This window comes from Ochlerotatus camptorhynchus, unplaced genomic scaffold, assembly GCF_037179485.1.
Source record: "Ochlerotatus camptorhynchus isolate MF236.1 unplaced genomic scaffold, CSIRO-AGI_Acam_v1.1 ptg000150l, whole genome shotgun sequence".
NCBI lineage: Eukaryota > Metazoa > Arthropoda > Insecta > Diptera > Culicidae > Ochlerotatus > Ochlerotatus camptorhynchus.
Window position 1 is genome coordinate 4,301,092 of NW_027040640.1, and position 18,987 is coordinate 4,320,078.

The window sequence follows — 18,987 nt, forward strand, 5'->3', positions numbered from 1 at the left end:
ATTAGAAAAATAATCATTCATTTATTTGTATGTATTAGGTGTGTCCATTAGTAAGCAATATGCATATATGTTTATACCTCATCTCTCAAGTGAATACATATAATAGCGCATGCCTAAAATAATCGTTAAATTACCTGCTATATAGCAGTTATATAACAACGCAGGTAGTCACATGAGAGATATAAGGTATAAACTTAAAGCACCGCAGTCTGTTTCTACCGACATAATCTAATATTTAAGTTTGGTGATATCACATTAAAGCTCATAGTTGCTGTAGTGCATAGTTGTTGAAAGTGTAGTGCTGCATAGTTGTTGAAACGAAAAAGTGGAAACAATGGAAAAATCTGCTGAATTGATTATTAAAAGGGTGCAATGTAGTGCCAACATAAACAATCCCAATTGCAGCCGCAATAATTTACGTAATTTATCATCAAGTCTCATAGAGAAAATACATTCATGGGGCTTTGATCATCAATTGGATGTAACAATGCGTATTTGTGAATCGTGTCGTGGAATTTTAGTGCACAATAGGACACCTCTCCCGAAAAAGAGGCGATCGGATGGAAAAGAATCAAGCCATGCTCGGAAGTTTGAAGAGCCGCAACCATCAACAAGTCATCAGCAATCAGAACATCAGGAATTTGATGATACACTAGGTAAATAATAATAACTTTAACTGTTTCAACTGTGTGGTTTAAGGATTGTACATCGAAGATACAACTTCATTTTCAACATTTTTTTAGAGCACGAGCTGGATGAACCGCTTATCGTATAAATTTGATCGATTGGTAGTCCAACCTCGGTGAACAATCTATCAAATTTTCACGACTGTACGATATGCGGTTTATGCAGCTCGTGCTCCACAAACATGGGGAAAATTCAGATGCGGCTTCGATGTACCGTAAACGATGTTCCGATAGACTAATAATCAATGAAAAACTCAAATTATGTATGGAGAATTATAGGAAAATAAATTATGCACTAAACAAAAACACTAGAGTTTTCATTTATTAAAACACCATGCGAAATGCAGGAAAATCCTCTGTATTAGGCCCTTTCAAATGTTAGGCTAGATTTTTGTTTTAAGCACGCCCAGATTATCAAAAGGTCAAAATCTTTATGCTCATTAAGTTTCAACGGATTTTAATAAGGTTGTGCGCGTATTACTATTCGACTTTGAGTGAAACACGCTAAAAAAAATTAACATGAAAAAGTTGTTGTTCGAACAACTTTTTTTCCTTAAAAGCGCCCACTTTGCGATGTATGAAGAAAAGTTAGGTAATTATATTGCCTTTCATGAGAAAAAATATCAAGCAAATCTGAGGGGTACCATTTTTGGGAAAATGACTTTTAATTTTTAAATATATTTTTTTAGAGTGTAGAAACCAATTTTTTAATTTATTTAAATTTTTTTATAAAATTTCAGATTATTTGCTAAAAGTTCGCCATACAGCACTATTTTGTAGGGCTTGTCATTTTTAAGCTATATCGATTTGAAAAAAAAATCGACAAAAAACTTTGACCCTTATCAAATGTTAGGCGAGATAAATTTTGAAAAAAATAAGTACTCAAAGTTGCTTAAAATTGCTAAGTCTCCACACCCACAAAGTTTCATAAGGTTCTGAGAGGGTGCTGCCAACTCCGAAGACGAGTTGGCGTGAAATCCGTCGTATGCTTCGTTAGTGTGGTGACCAAAATCAAAAGAGGCTACTGCACAGAGGAAACTAGCAAAACTTCAACGTCTAGCATGCATTGCAATAACGGGTGCGATGCGTAGCACCCCATCAAAAGCATTAGAAGCAATCCTCAATCGGCTACCCTTGCATGAACATGTGCATAAACAATCAACCACAACGAAGGAAGGATAAGGCCCCAGTTTTTAGGACAGAGGACTTTCCGCCTCTTCATGGACAAGTGAATTCACGGGTGCGATCCACTTCCCCTCAAGAAACGTCTGGATCTTCTGCTGGACAAAGCTATCCATCCCCCTGGGATTCTGGAGTCAACCAACAATGCAAAACAACAACCCCGATCTGTTCTCAGCGGATGAACAGATGGAAATTTTCATCAACATGACCGGTGCTCTTCGTAAGTGCCGCAATAAGCCCGAGTAGATCCAAATACTCGGTAAGTTTATCATCCAGTATGGCGTCTAAACCGCTAACTATCGTCACCTGGAACGCTTGCTCCTTAAGAGCAAGAGCCATCGAGTTTGCGAACTTCCTCCGCAAGCACAACATCGACGTGGGCCTCCTCACCAAGACCCAAGTTGTGGTTGCCGGACCACAACATCATTCGCCTTGTACGTACCAGCTCCCGGGGGGTTTGGTGTTGCGATTATCATCACGAAAAAGATAAAATACCGCAGTCTGTCCCATATCCACACTTCTATCATCGAGACCCTTGGTGTGGAGGTGGAGTCGTCGACTGGATACGTCCAGTTCATCGCAGTCCACTACCCTCGACAGTGTGCCGGTAGCCTTGAACGAACTCAGCTCCGACCACCAACCGGTGGTGGCTGACCTGGGCTGCAAGCCTGCGCAAGGACTTACTTACGTTACCAATCAAGCTAAGGCCTTGTTGTCCTCTGCTGTCCAAACAAGTCGTCTCCACTCGAAGGGTCGTCGCAGGTCGCCTTCCACTTGGTCGATCCACCGTGCCCGCTGCGCGCCTCTTCTTCTTGTTCCTGTTGGGTCGCTTTCGAGAACCATTTTCACTGGGTCCTCGTGCGGCATTCTTACGACGTGCCCAGCCCACCGTAGTCGCCCAATTTTTGCGATGTGGACGATGGATGGTTCTCCCAGCAGCTGGTGCAATTCGTGGTTCATTCGCCTCCTCCACGTTCCGTCATCCTTCTGCTTTCCACCGTAGATGGCAACACCTTCCGTTCGAAAACACCACGGGCGCGAGCATAGTCCAGGTCTCGTGGTCGTAGAGGACCACCGGTCTAATCAGCGTCTTGTAGATAGTCAACTTCGTGCGACGGCGAATTTTATTCGACCGGAGCGTCCTCCGGATTGCAAAGTAGGCTCGAATCGCTGCCATAATGTGTCACCGTCAATCTGAACTCGGGGTGGGAGGCTAACATTGCCTTTCCTAGAACCTCTTCCTCTCATGTACTTCGTCTTCGATGCGATGGCAAGTACACTCCACCCAGCTTCAGCCTTCAGTCTGATGTACGTTTCCGCCATCATCTCAAAGTTCCGTGCCATAATGTCAATGTCATCGGCGAAGCCAAGGAGCTGGATGGACTTCCTGAATATCGTACCACTCGTGTCTATCCCAGCTCTTCTGATCACACCTTCTAACGCGATGTTGAACAGCAGACACGAAAGTCCATCACCCTGCCGTAACCCCCTTCGAGATTCAAAGGGACTCGAGAGTGTCCCCGATACTCGAACACCGCACATCACTCGATCCATCGTCGTCTTGACCAATCGCGTCAGTTTATCCGGAAATCCGTACTCGTGCATGATCTGCCATAGCTGATCTCGATCGATTGTGTCGTATGTGGATTTGAAATCGATGAACAAATGGTGTGTGGGCACGTTGTATTCGCGGCATTTCTGCAGAACCTGCCGAATCGCGAAAATTTGGTCCGTGGTAGCGCGGGCACCCATGAATCCCGCCTGGTATTGCCCCACGAACTCTCTTGCATATGGTGATAGGTGGCGGCATAGAATTTGGGAGAGTACCTTGTAGGCGGCGCTCAGCAGTGTGATTGCGCGATAGTTGCAGCAATTCAACTTGTCGCCCTTTTTGTAGATTGGGCATACGACACCTTCCATCCACTCCTCCGGTAATATCTCCTCCTCCCAAATCTTGGCAATTACCCAGTGCAGCGCTCTAGCCAGTGCTTCACCACCGTATTTTAATAGCTCACTTGATAGTTGATCTACACCAGTTGCTTTGTTGTTCTTCAGCCGACCGATCTCCTCTTCAACTTCAAGAAGATCAGGGGCCGGTAGCCTGTCGTCTTCTGCGCGTGCTTCAAGGTCTGGTGCCGTGTCATCTTCGTTTTCTGCTGCATCACCGTTGAGGTGCTCGTCATAGTACTGCTTCCACCTCTCAATCACCTCCCATTCGTTCGTGAGAAGGTTACCATCCAAGTCCTTGCACATATCGGCTTGCGGCACGTAGCCTTTGCGCGAACTGTTAAGCTTCTCGTAGATCTTCCGTGTGTCGTTTACGCGGTACCGATTTTCCATCGCCTCGCAATCTCGGTCTTCCTGCTTACGCTTCTTCCTTCGGAAAACTGAGTTTTGTCTGTTCCGCGCTTGTCTGTATCGCTCCACATTCAATCTCGTTCGGTGTTGCAGCATTCTCGCCCGTGCTGCATTCTTCTCCTCTACTAACAGTTTGCATTTGCCGTCAAACCAGTCATTTCTTCGGTCCGGGATCACAGTACCTAGTGCCGCTGCAGCAGTACTACCTATGGCGGACAGGATGTCCCTCCAGCCATCTTCAAGAGTAGCTGCGCCAAGCTGCTCTTCCGTGGGTAGTGCAACTTCCAGCTGCTGCGCGTAATCCTGGGCAACATCGGTGTCCCGTAATTGCTCAATATTGGGTCGCGGCGTTCGACTTCGACGGGTGTTATGCACCGTCGAGAGTTTTGAGCGCATGCATACTGCAACTAAGTAGTGGTCCGAATCTATGTTCGCACTGCGGAAGAATTTCCCGTCGATTAGAACGTGATCGATTTGGTTTTCTGTGTGTTGGTCAGGTGATCTCCAGTTGGCTTTGTAGATATCCTTGCGGGGGAAGGGGGGTTACTTCGGACTACCACACCACGGGAGGCTGCAAAGTTCACGCATCATTGGCCGTTATCGTTCGATACGACATGCAGGCTGTTTGGCCCGATTGCCGGTCTGTACATTGCCTCCCGTACTACCTGAGCGTTCATGTCGCCGATGATGATTTTGACGTCCCGGTGCGAACAGTCGTCGTACACCTCTTCTCGTCGTCGGGTCTCCCTTCGAGTGGGAAGTGCACGTTGATGATGCTGTAGTTGAAGAAACGGCCGTCAATCCTCAACTTCCCTACAAACAATTTGAGCTGCTTAAAGGTTGAATAAGCCATTTTTTAGCTGAAGAAGCAAATTTTTGACTGAATAAGCTCTTGTTCTGCTTCCAATGTTTGTTGGGTTGCACATCCTCGCGTTGATCGGCTGCCAACCAATCACGCGTTGGTGCATCTTACCCCGCCGGTTCCCAGCTCGTTGGTGGTGCCACAGCTCTGGTAGAAAGTAGCCGCTCGATGACTGCTTTTCCATACCTTTTGTCCCGTCCAGCAAAGTTCCTGCAGTGCTACGACTTCGAAGTTGCGTGGTTCAAGATCGTCATAGATTAACCTATCGTAGCCCGAGAAGCCGACCGATTTGCAGTTCCATGTTCCGAGTTTCCAATCGTAGTCCTTATTTCATCGCGTAGGTATGTGTCGATTGTTCCGACCCGTATTTTTTTCTTCGGTATTTGCAACTTTATATTTTTTCCAGGGCGGTTTGATTGGGCCTGCCCCAACCCCCTGTATCGCCAGGGGACCATCGTGCACAGCTCCCACGCTTACACGATCAGCCGCTCCTAATATGGAAAACAGACGCCGTTTTGAGCCGCACCTCCATGGTGAACAGACACTCGGATTTGGTGAAGCATATCCTATATCACCGTTCTAAAGGGTGATACGGTCAAAATTTGGTCAATATCAACTTGACGTATTTCTTTCAATTTTGCATTTAAAAAACCTGAACACCCCTCATTTTGAAGGTGTGTGTGTGTAGAATGTTGCTCCTATTTTGATTTTGGAATTCACTCTTCAGTTGTCAAAATGCCGTCCAAGCAAGAAGAGCAGCGTATCAAAATTTTGCTCGCGCATCGCGAAAATCCGAGCTACTCGCACGCAAAGTTGGCAAAATCGCTAAAAGTTGCCAAATCAACCGTTACAAATGTAATTAAAGTGTTTGGGGAACGTTTGTCGACAGCCAGGAAGTCTGGATCGGGGGGAAATCGAAAACCGGAAGCCGCTGAGACGACAAAGAGAGTTGCCGGTAGTTTCAAGCGAAACCCTAACCTCTCTCTCCGAGATGCCGCAAATAAGCTGGGTGTATCGTCTACAACCGTGCATCGAGCCAAAAAACGAGCCGGACTATCGACTTACAAGAAGGTAGTGACTCCAAATCGCGATGATAAACAAAATACGACGGCCAAAGCGCGATCCCGGAGGCTGTACACGACGATGTTGACGAAGTTTGATTGCGTGGTAATGGACGACGAAACCTACGTCAAAGCCGACTACAAGCAGCTTCCGGGACAGGAGTTTTATACGGCAAAAGGAAGGGGAAAGGTAGCAGATGTTTTCAAGCACATGAAACTGTCAAAGTTCGCAAAGAAATATCTGGTTTGGCAAGCCATCTGTACCTGTGGCTTGAAAAGCAGCATTTTCATAGCTTCCGGGACTGTCAACCAAGAAATTTACGTGAAAGAGTGTTTGAATAAACGTCTGCTGCCTTTCCTGAAGAAACACGGTTGTTCCGTACTGTTTTGGCCGGATTTGGCATCTTGCCATTACGGTAAAAAGGCCATGGAGTGGTACGCCGCCAACAACGTGCAGGTGGTTCCCAAGGACAAGAACCCTCCCAACACGCCAGAGCTCCGCCCAATTGAGAAATACTGGGCTATTGTCAAGCGGAACCTAAAGAAGACCAAAAAACTGCTAAGGGCGAGCAGCAGTTCAAGGCAAACTGGCTTTCTGCGGCGAAGAAGGTGGACAAGGTGGCTGTACAAAATCTGATGGCAGGGGTCAAGCGTAAGGCCCGGAAATTCGGATTTGGAAAAGCGGAAGCCTAACTGAATATTTTTCTGAATTTTATACTAATTGAACTTGAAAAAGAAATTTAATTTGATTTTTTAAATAAACGATTTCACCGATTTACACGCGTTTTCCCTTGACCAAATTTTGACCGTATCACCCTTTATGGTTACCGCGCCAATATTCGCAAGGACTACCGCCGCGTAAACTGGGCCCAGTTTGGACGTGGTAAAGTGGTAGACAGGCACATCATCGAGTGGAGGGACTCCACTAAGCCATAACCGTGGCTGACGAGGCGTGCGTCCGATGATTGCCTGCGAGGGGTAACCCAAATCTTGATTCACCTGAGAAATATTCTTAGACGCCAGTTCCAAAGAACCGGAGATCTAGCGAGGAAACGTGAAATGGCCGATCAGAACAAGGAGATTGCTTCCAGAATGTTCTCACTCCGTAACGAAAGTTTTGGGCGGCTCGTCCAGAATCTGGACAACCGCTCCAGACCATTCTGGAAGGTTACCAAGGTCCTAAAGACGCACCTCAAACCCATTCCACCACTCAAAGATGAAAGCAAATGCGATTGGTGAGCCAAATCGCACTTGCTTGGCTCCAACAACCAAAGTCCGCTCGAAGATCAGGTTGCGTAATGCGTACTCAACCTTGATTCCTCCTCTTGTGCTATCTCTCCGGAAGATAGGATCTCAGTGGAACAGCTTTGCTCAGCGCTGAAATGCACCAAAAACATGAAGGCCCCCGGGTTCGACGGAATATTAAACCTAATATTGAAAAACCTCAGCATGAAGGTTCACTCTCTGCTGGGCGCCGTGTTCAACAGATGCCTGGAACTGTAGTACTTTCCAAGCAACTGGAAGACAGCGAAAATCATACCTATTCGTAAACCCAGGAAGGACCCAACATTAGCTTCAAGCAACGATCAGCCTCCTCTCAGCACTGATCAAATTGTTCGAGAAATTTATTCTCAATCGTTTGCTCATGTTTTACGAGGAACACGATATTCTCCTACCGGAACAGCTCGGGTTCAGCAAGGGGCACTCCACAAATCATCAGCTAGTACGGGTGATAAATAACATATGAAGTAACAAACCTGTATCCAAGTCCACAGCCATTGTTAGACATTGAGAAAGTGTTTGACGATGTCTGGCACAATGGGCTTGTATACCAGTTTTGTAACTTCAACTTTCCTTTGAATCTAGTTAAAATCACCCGTAACTACCTTCAGCAAAGGTCGTTCAGGGTATGGTTCCCATCCCAGCAGGTGTTGCGCAAGGAAGTCTGTTGGGCCCTTTGCTTTACAGCATCTACACTTCGGACATTCCCCCCGCGGAGACGGTTGCGTGTTCTTCCTGTTCGCAGATGATATCGCAATAACCGCAATAACTTTAAATAATTAAACATTTCAAATGAACTAAACTTGAAAAGACGCATCTGCGCCACTTGATGCATGCAGCACACAAATACAAGAAATAAAGATCATTTAAAGTCAAAAAATTCAAACCACTCAACTAACGGATTGCATCAACAAAACTTTATTAACGATAAAAACTGTAAATTCATTCTATCCACCTTAATCTATCATCACTTCTGCACAGTGCTCACCCAACGGTCGCCCACCCAATTAGCCAGGCTTGAGATGTACAGCAATTAATGTCACTGCGGTCCAGAACAGTTCAATGGAATTTGAGCCGAAAGTTCAGTGAGAAAACTAAGCCCAACTGACTTCAGTAGTCGGAGGAGTGCAGGGTCAGCGCCGGGTAAGGCATCCGTCCCCGCACTTGACAATCCACGTACCGAACGTCCTTCAGTTTCGGGAACTTGTCCCTCAGTCCATCGAACTGTTCCGTTTCCAGCTGGCAATAGTCGAACACGATCGTCTCCAGCTCGCTCAGTCCGGGCGGGCACCTTCCGAAGACGTCCCTTCTCAGGTGACCCTTGATCAGTTCCAGCTTCCGTAGCTGCCCAAGGTAGGTCAGCTTACGGAACGTCCGCGATGGTACGACGGCGTAGTCCAAGAAGTACAACCGCAGCTCATGCAGCCGTTGAATGTGCATCGAGATGATATCGATAATCTCCGAAGCATGCGAAGAGTACGATCCTACTGTAAGGCGTTTTAGATTCACGAATTTACTGAACGAGTACGAGGAATCTTTGAAAACTTCCAAATGAAGGCATTCCAGCCTCGGCAGATAGACGTAGTGGAAGGAGATTTCATGCGAAGAGTAGATATTTGGTAGCGAAAGAGTTTTGAGATTTTGCAGAAGCGATAGCCTATCGAGTACGGTGCAGTTTACAACCTTAAGGTGATCTATTTTGAGCTCTACTAAATTGCGCGAAGTTTCACAGATTGCTAGGAAAATGTTCTCTGCGGTGTATTTCTCTTCGAGAATCAGCTTCTCCAGTTTGTCCAGGTGTCGAAAGAAGCGCAGCTTCAAGCCTGGCCGATTGGAGCTCACTTGGATGGGGAAACTGAACTCGTTCATGAATCCTCGGCTTAGTTTCAGGATTTTCAAACGATCTAGAGTGAGGGCGTAGATTTCTTCTTCCCCACAGCTCGCCGAAGTGCAATCCAGCTGAAGTTGTAGCGTTGTCAGATTATGCGCTACGCTTCCGATTATTCCGGCAATCCCTGGTTGTAGACTGACGTCCAGGGAGTTCAGCTTGGGGAGCCGCATCTGCTCCGGAATGACCGACTTCAGTTCAATGTGCGTAATGGTTTCACTTTCAATCACTACACAGGGTCGCACCTGATCGCCACACTGTAGTCTCCGCTGGGGATCGTATATCAAGTGGAAACTGTTCAACCGTGTCATGTTTCTAATTGCACTGTTCAGAATTGTAACTAGGACATTCAAATTTGAAGAAAGGATGATTTTTAGGATCTCCACTCGCTCCAATCCGCTAGGTCTCAGCAGGTTCAGTATAACGTTGAACACGTTGTCCGTGAATTCACTACGATTATCGCAAACGAAGGTAATGTTACAGTAGTGTCGGCAGGACCGCCGAAGGACCATCGACATTTGACGAAGTTCGCATTTGGATTTTCCCTTGCCCATTCGACACCGTTGATACAGCGAACAGGGAAATGAACTGGGTCCGGAGACACGTGATCGTCCCGAGGACATAACGGGAGATCCCGTCGGCTTGACCATTCTGTGCAGGTTGATCCGGAGCATAAACCTTCGGATGTAGTAGTCCGAAAAGATGATATGGCACCAACGTCGACAGGTGAGGGAAGCATTTTTCAAGTCACCTACGCTCAGATAGTCGAAAATCAGACAGCAAATCTGCAACAATATGGAACCGAATTCGCTGTGATCAACAACAACAACACCAAGAGCAAAAATCGAATTGACTCACCTCGAAGGGTAGGAACTCGAAGCTGGACATGGCTCACGGAAAACCGATTGACATGCTTTAGATTATGCGACACGCTGAACTACCACCGGCGAAACCAGAGCCAACCACAATTTTCCGGTCTGCATCGTTTCCAAGATTGGAAATTCTTTAGGATAGTTTGCCGAAATGTTGTTTCGTTCTTAACAGATTGATGTAATTTGATTCGTTTTGGTTGGAAATAAACAAACAACAGTGAAGGGGAATCGCGAGATAGGCGCTGTATGACAGATTCCATGCAGGAGCATGCGCAGTTTGAATCATCGTCGTTGATATATGTGGCACTCCCCAATTCGAGCTTGGCGCGAAGGTTCTCTGCGGTAATTGTCGGTTGGAAACATTAATTGACAGGAATTAGTTTTTTTTTAATTCGTTTTCAATAAAAGAAGAGATATTTCAGAGGGTCGCAATAGCGATTAGCTGTAGTAGCGATGAATAATCGCGATGCGCGAGCCATCAGCGATCATAAAATCCCTAATTGTAACCTTCTGAAAGCAAAATTGACAAATTGTATGTGTCATACACAAACTTTGCCACCTATTCTTACTCCTTACAATTTCAAATTATCATTATAGAATCACATAGTTTCATAATTACGAAAAATTGCTTTTAAGCTATATTGAACATTTACTAGCTTGCTACTAAATATTAGCTCCTGAAAGCCTTATTACGCGATTGCACTAAAGATTATCTTTCACCTTAACGAAAAAAAAAAGTTCATTAAACGTAGTTTGGGTTTGCTATCTATAAAAGATACTACGGTGTAGAGTAATGTGAGGTAAAAGTTCGACCTGTTGTACTCCCTTTGCACAGTGAGTCAGAAATGAAATTTAGACGACAAACCCAACCCAAGTAACAAATCTAGAGCTGCTTCGTTTTATTTGCATTTCATAAATGTTTTATTCCAGTAATAACCATTTCCTATATTTTTATGATGGTCATACGCATTGTCATAAAAAGTAAGTTATATAAAATACTATAAGCTATCTACAAAAACCTCATGAATCATAATATTTTAAAACCAACTGTTATAGTGTGTTGATTTACGAAAAGTTTTATGATTGCTTTATAGTGTGCGATAAAGCTACTTTGAATTTAACTCATGAAACCCAATAACTAATTCCAATGTTGATTTATAAGCAGCCGCAACAAAACTAGTTGGCTATGAAACATCCATGTTAAAACCCTGGTAAAAACAGTGATAGGTACTCAGCCCAAACTTGTCAAATTGTTAACAACCAGCGCCACTAAAAACTTTTTCCTCTATGGATTCTGAAGTAGATATAGTTAGTGTGGAATAGAAATGAGTAGAATCGAGTGAATGTGAAGCGTGATAGACCGTATGTATTCGGGATCTGATTGTTTCGGGAATTTTGATACAGCCACATGTATAAATATGAGTCAAATGCCTCCAAAACACAAACAATCATGTTCCTCCATCGGCAATCGCCCAAACTAAAACCGGCTCCCTCTTGTACTGTAATCATGGATGGCACAAGGGTTGAGTGGTCCGCCGAAGTAACCTATCTCGCGATGTTGTTTGACGAAAAGGTCCTATATTCCGCTCGAAAACCGTAGTCAAGTGCTCTGCCTTGGTTAGGTGTCTGCATCCACTGATTTGCCGCAGATCCCGCCTCTCAAGCGTGAACAAACTGGCAGTCTACAAACAAATTATGACACCTGCGATCCTCTACGCAGCTCCGGTGTGTGAATCATGTGCACAGACTCACAGTAACAAAATCCAGGTCACTCAGAATAGAGTGCTGAGGATGGCACTTGATCGTCCTTTCGATACAAGAATTTTTGATATACATATAGAGGCGATCGTTCCTAAATTAGATTTTAAAATGGCTGACTTAAGACTAGCATTGTGCAGAAATGCAATACATCAGAACATGCTTTGATAAGCAATTTGTATATAGTAGTTGTAGGTGAGTTGTAGTTGTAAATAGTAGTTATAAGTAGTCTCCTTTTTCCAATTTAAAACAAACCAATCCCATCAAGGTGGTCATTCTCTAAAACAGGCCTGATAGAACTAGGAACTGTAATTAATAATAATTGAAATTTCGAAAGAACTAAAGTTGAAAAAACGCATACAGACAAAAATAAGCTGCATTAGGTAATTTTCAGCTGTATAAGCTAGTCTGCAGCTAAAATTGTTAGTTGGGCTGTGTCACTTGATAACTCACACATGTAAACCACACAAATACAAGAAATAAAGATCATTTAAAGTCAAGTCTCGTTTACGTCGGATTCCCTGCTTGTTCGCAGAGATGCCAGACCTACGGAAATCACCGTAGATCTAGGGATTTTACAATTTTTGCGGAAATACGGATCCGTAGGCAATTTGGACTTGGAATTTGGTACAGTTTCTACGGATTTTTTCTTCAGTATACGTCTCCCTCGAGGTCTCCCTTCAGAATCGAATTTTACAATCTAGAGTATAATCTGATTTAAAGAGCCTGAAATTATAAAGAGACGACATCATATCCATTTGACAGGTCTTCTGCTCGATTGGAATGACTTTTCGTATGACTTTGACACATAGTCGATTGTTCCAATTTTGACATGTCGTCTCTTTATAAATTCAGGCTCTTTAATCTGATTCTGAAAGGAAAGAAGCATAAAGTAAAATACACCCCTGCAACTTGTCAACCGTTTTCTTGCTCACTTATTCGCTTTTTGATAAAATTGGCGTTGACGGCGACTCTGTAGCTCTTCTCTCCTATGAAATATCCCGTAAGCAAACGTCAGACTGTGCGTGAAACATGGCGGCATTCGTACTGTCTCTTCACTCCGCCGAAAGTTCCCATAATATACTGTCAATCTTTGCTCGAAGAGAAAAATTTTCGACGGTACCGTGTGAAGGCGAATAAAAGTCGTGTCGAGACCAGTCTTGTAAGCGGTCACCGTAGTCGACACATTTTCTATGATAATCGACTGCCTTTGCTTCCGACACTTGCAAAACAAGCTATCAAATTACAGTACCAAACTAAAATGTCATATGACATGCTCTGTAATACGATACTGTCGCCGTAACGAATGTATGTATTTTAGTTTTTCTCATAATAAGAGCTGCTGATGTTATGCTTGTGTGAATTCTGAAAATAGCGAGCAACGATATCCTAGTAATAACATATCTGATCAGAAATGGTTTAATTTACACCAAATTGAGGAATTAGAACATACGTCATATGATAGTTTTTTGATAATTTTCTTTTTGCTCGAATGTTGTTCTACCGTTTGCGTTGTATAAGAGAGACGACGCTCTCTTCCCCGTCAGCTTGATGATGATCAGGCCTTCAACGTGTTCATCAAAAAGCACGTAATCCATAAGTCGTCGTACTTGTCCGGCTTTTTAAAGGAAACTACGGTTAAAACGTGGCTTTCTTATTAGATTACGACACCACTGTACCAGGGGGTGGAAACTAACGATTTTAAATTGATTCACTGCTTGAGTAGCCTATTGGTCCCAAGTACTTCTATGACGTACCCCATTCTAGTTGAAATTCTATTACTACACTATGTTTGTTTTGATTCGCTATGAAAGTTTGACAGATAACATCAGGGGTGTGTGGATTCATGCAGAACAAGCAGGGGTGAGTGAAATAGCTTGGGACTGCTTGGGACCGTTGTTCTGGTACTGAGTGAGCCAAAAATAATAATGATTTTCTTCGGGACCCAGTGGTCTTAGAGTTACCTCTATGACTGTACCGCCGCTACGGAATCACAATTGATCAGATCGCCATAGATGGTCTTGAAACCCCTGCAGTGGATCCTCAAATTGAGCTGGAAACCATTGTCGTGGATAAAGAGACAGAATTGCTGCTTGGGCAACAGGAAACGCTCCTTCGGAATGAGGACAAATGCCTGGAGATCGCTTCCGCGCAAAACCTCGCGCAAAACCGACGACTCTATCTACGATGCAAGAAATATTGTGTTTTGCTGCGGCTAGCTGCGCGTACGCTGAGTAGATAGAAAGAAGATTTATCACGATATTGAAGATTTCCTGCAAAAAGATGATGCGCGATGCAAGTAGATGCGAGAAATGAAAGAAGATTTTTCGAAGATTTATTCGCTAGTGTGAGATTTTTTGAGTATCTAGAATTGAGATTTAGATGTGTCGCCCCCCTCGCGCAAAACAGGGTTCATCTGTCATTAATATATGACGAGCACGGCGAAGAGATAGCTTTTCCTGCCATATGTTTCGGCCATCTACGGAAATTCAAGTTAGGGGTTCGGGTGACATATTTCATGATGGCATCCAGCACTAGCGTGCACAGAAATCTTGTTAAAGAGGGGCAATTTTTTTTTCTATGGTGCATTTAATCTGGGGATGGGGAGTACTACAAAGTGCGTGGTGTATAGTGTCCACCTCCCACTATTTCCCTACGGTTCAATCTAGCTAATTTTATTTATTATTTGCTCCGGTAGTGGTTCATCTTCTTCAATGCAAACTACCTTTAGACAGCCAATGGAAATTGGTCATTTAATCCAATCGATGAAGATCGGTTCGTCATTACATTGTGCAACGGCGTAATCGAATACGGTACTTGTGTACTGGCAATTTTAGGCACCTTCCGCCAAGTGTTTTTCCAGCACAGGATCGTAGTTAGCCACCAACTGGGTGACACACTTTCCACCCCTTCCGAATGTCAACGAAGTGGTCGGCCACCTTTGCAAAGTATGCGCACAATATCGATGAAACGTTCCATTTTAGAGCGATTCTGTAGCCACTTTGCCTCTCTAGCAGCAATCATAGATGTTTTTTAGTGGTCCAGTGCTTCGTCGATACCCTTTCTGGTTTTGAAATTCATCCACGCTTCCATACTACCAACATGGGTATCATTTCCATTGTGTTTGTCCAGCAACTCGGTCGCTTTCTTCCAATTTCTGAACACTGTAGGAATCGGACAGCTTGGATCGCCCGAAAAGATCGGCAGTATAATGTGTTTGTGTATAATTGGCTTTGAAAATCCAGAATATCATTTAAAATAGTTTTTAAAGTTTCTAAGATTTCTTGGAAGTTAAAGTTACAGTTCGATTAATATTTTGATAGAAAAATGCGGTAATAATATTTTGCGTCATGCTCTTCTTTGCAGGTTAAAAATATAAACCAAAGAAAATATATTCTTCAAGGTACTGTTATCATCTTTTATTCAGTTACCTTTCTGAAATTTTGTGCAGTACGTTTTTGTATATTTTGATGGCATCGTTACAGTTTATTTTGGCCATTTCCAGCGAAAATTGGAGCTTTAATTTTTTCAAATTTTGACCTAAATGCCAAGACTAATAGGATCATTAAAAGGTTTAAAAAATATGTAACGATTGGAACGAAAGCGCACAAAACAATTTTGACAAGCGAGTACAGGATTGTTAACGGAATGACGACATGTGCGAAGGATTGAGCACGTCAACCCTGTCCCTAAGTACCGCCAGTTGGGGTGACAGAAAATGATGCCGAACATATTTTAGAGATGATATAAAGGACAAACCCGAATTTATTGCAACGCACATAAACAGCTGTAAATTTTTAACCTCGGTAACAAATGACTTGAAATTTTCAGAGAAGATTCTTACACGAATTTTTAGTGAGACAACAATCTACCAGGGTTCAATGGCAAACTAATAGTACCTTCTTTGCAAATAGTGAATCAAAAAGCTGTCTTTAAACTTTGTACAGTTGCGAAAAAGTCCATCCTCAGAATTCCTTAAGGCTCTTTTCAAAGTTTTTAGAACTCTATGAACACTTTTAAAATTCTTCTCAGAAGTCCTCTGGAATTATTTTTAGAACTTTTCTTGACTTTTACTCAGCCCACCTTGGAACTGAAATTCCCTTAGAGTTTCAGAAGAATTTCCTCAGTATTATCCAGACATTATTCCCGGAATGAGCTAGAAATTATCGGTACTCCTTTGCCATTTTATTCAAAATCCCTTTGGAATTTCACTCAAAATTTAATTTTCTCGGTATTCTTTTCGGAACTATCTACAGGATTCACTAGAAATTACCCGCTAAAATTTCTTGGAATACTTCCCAGAAATCCTTTGGAACTGTCCTCAGAATTCAATATCCTTGAGGTTCTTCTCGGATTTTGAAGAACTCTCCCCATAGCTCTTCTGAAATTCTTCTCAGAAGTCCACTGCTATTATATTTAGAACTCGTCATGATTTTTTTCTCAGAACACCTTATAACTGAAATTCCTTCAGAAATGCTTTCCCGTTTCCTCGGAATTCGCTTGACATTTTGCTTAAAATCCCTTTGGAATTTCACTCAAAATTTTATTAGCTCAGAGTTCTTCTCGAAATTATCTTGAAACTATCTGCAGGATGGAATAGAAATTATCCGCAGAATTTTCTTTGAATTCTTCCCAGAAAAATTTTGGAACTGTCCTAGGAATTCAATACCCTTGAGGTTCTTTTCGGAATATTTTAGAACTTTTTTTTTTCTCAGAACACCTTGGAACTGAAATTTTCTGAAATTTCTGAAGAATTTCCTCTGTATTCTCAAGAAATTTTTCCCAAAATGAGCTTGAAATTATCCTCGGAATTTCTTTGAAATTTTCCCCTACATCCACTTGGAATTTCATTCAAAATTTGATTCTCTCGGTATTCTTTTTGAAATTATCTTAGAACTATCTACAGGATTCACTAGAAATTATTCGCAGAATTTTCATGAAATCATCCCCAGAAATCTTTTCTTTTAGAACTGTCCTCAGAATTCAATACCCTTGAGGTTCTTCTCGGAAGTCAAGTTTAAGTTTTCCGTCCATTCACCATAACGTTGTAGTTTTTCTACCAGAAATTATTCAATAAAGCTTGCCCCTTCATTCATCAGAACTGTGCAAATCTTACACCAGAAATTATCAATACAAACTTGCCCCCATAAAATTTCAACTGACCAGAACGATGCAAATTTTCCACCGTTAATGTTCAATAAAAATTGCTTCTCCAATCTTCTGATTAGTGCAGATTTCCTTTTTCCATTTTCCACTAGACATTTTTAATATAGCTTGCTTCTCCTATCATCAGAATGTTGCAAGTTTTCCACCAAATAAAGCTTGTCCCTATTTTCATATTTTGAGAATGTTCAGTAAATCAGCTTCCCTCCAATAATCAGAATGGTGCAAATTTTACACCAGAAATTATTATTAAAGTTTGTATCTCTTTTCAGCAGAAGGATGCAAATTTAAGACCCAATTTTTTCCGAAAAGCTTGCCCATCCGTTCACCAGAACGGTGCAGACTTTCCACCAGAAATTTTCAATATAGCTACATTTTTAATAAAGCTTGTGCCTTCATTTACCAGTGCAAGTTTTCCACTATAAATCTTCTGTTCATTGCATTTATCATGGCGATGCAAATTTTGCACCAGAAATTTTCAATAAAACTTGCTCCTCCATTCACCCTGGTGCACCAAAATTTGTCAGTGAAGTTTGTTTCACCATGCACCTTTGTGATACAATTTTCAGGCTTTGCCTCTTCAAATTTTCCACCATAAATTTTCAATGAAGCTTGCATTCATCAGAACGATGCAAATTATGCACCAGATAAATGAATAAACCTTGCTTCTACATTCACCACAGAGTTGCGAGCTTTCCACCAGAAATTTTTAGTTAAATTTGCACATCCAAATTTTTAGCGTGATTCAATTTGTCCACCAGAGTTATTCATTTTGATTAGTTCCTCCATGCACCACCTTAATGATATATTTACACCAGAAATATTCAATAAAAAGCTTTTTCTTCGATTTACCACCACGAAGGTGAATTTTATCAATCTTAAATTTACCCTCTTCTTTTAGCCATCCATGAACCACCTTGAAAAAAAAAAAGAATTACACTAAAATGTTTTGTATGCACCACTGTGCCAAAAAAATTCATTGAAGTTTGTCCCTTCATGCACCTTTGTGAAACAATTTTCAGGCACCATCTCAAAGGAATTGACGCAGTAAAAGGTTTTCAGTGCCCTTATATTATGAAATGAAGTTATATTACCTTCAAATCAAGTTATCAAGGAATCAAGCTATTTTATATCATAATTTTGTAAATGTGGGAATAAAAATTTTATTTATGAAAGGAGGGGCCCACCTTGCCCCACCCTTTGCACGCCAGTGGCATCCAGTGAAACTCGTCGTCAAGACAGGCGTGTGGCCAAACCACACCATTTGTTGTATATGACAATGAAAGTTCTTTGCCTTAGAGTTTCCGAAGGCTTGCAATGCACTTTTAAGTGCACGGGAACCGCTAACATTACACGTGTCAATCTTAAGGGGAAGGTCACCGCTCCGAAAAAAATAATTACGTTTTGATTTTTCTAAAAATATTGGAAAAAGATATCAAAATTCTAAGAAAATCACATATTTTTTTTATTTTTCAAAGAAAATTCACGTGCAAAAACATTTTTTATAAGTCATTATGGCATAAAGTTGGACTCAAAAAACCACAAAACATCAACTTTTCGGTTTTTCTGAGAGTCCAATTTTTTTTCATGATGGAATAGAAAAAATTTTTTTGCATGTAATTTTTGACAAAAATTTAAGGAAGAAACTGATTTTCTTGGATTTTGGATATTTTTTTATTTTTGGGCCGGTGAGCTTCCCAATTCAGTACAGTATTGGCAACAAAGGAAGAGATATTTGTTCACCATGATGCGACAATTGGAAAAGCCCGAACCAGCCTAAGGCTGAAAGTCTCTATAATAAAAACAAACAAAAATTGGAAAAGCCTACGATGTTCCTCACACTTAGTGCAAATGAGATGAAGTGGCCCAATTTGTT

The 18,987-nt window shown here is 42.2% G+C and overlaps 1 protein-coding gene across 1 annotated transcript; it reads right to left on the reverse strand.

Moving 5' to 3' along the window:
* Positions 1 to 8,308: 8,308 nt before the first annotated feature.
* On the reverse strand, positions 8,309 to 10,386 carry LOC135701145 (uncharacterized). Its single transcript, XM_065221848.1, has 2 exons — positions 10,177 to 10,386; positions 8,309 to 10,103 (listed from the first exon to the last, which is right to left on the reverse strand). The coding sequence occupies exons 1-2, from the start codon at positions 10,204 to 10,206 to the stop codon at positions 8,541 to 8,543; spliced, it is 1,593 nt and encodes a 530-aa protein (XP_065077920.1). The 5' UTR covers positions 10,207 to 10,386; the 3' UTR covers positions 8,309 to 8,540.
* Positions 10,387 to 18,987: the final 8,601 nt, after the last annotated feature.

Bases quoted from the DNA above. Each gene is read 5' to 3' on its own strand.
- LOC135701145 (XM_065221848.1), bottom strand. From the start codon at position 10,206: ATGTCCAGCTTCGAGTTCCTACCCTTCGAG. The intron at 10,104-10,176 runs GTGAGTCAATTC...ATATTGTTGCAG, and splicing joins TCGAGTTCCTACCCTTCGAG to ATTTGCTGTCTGATTTTCGA.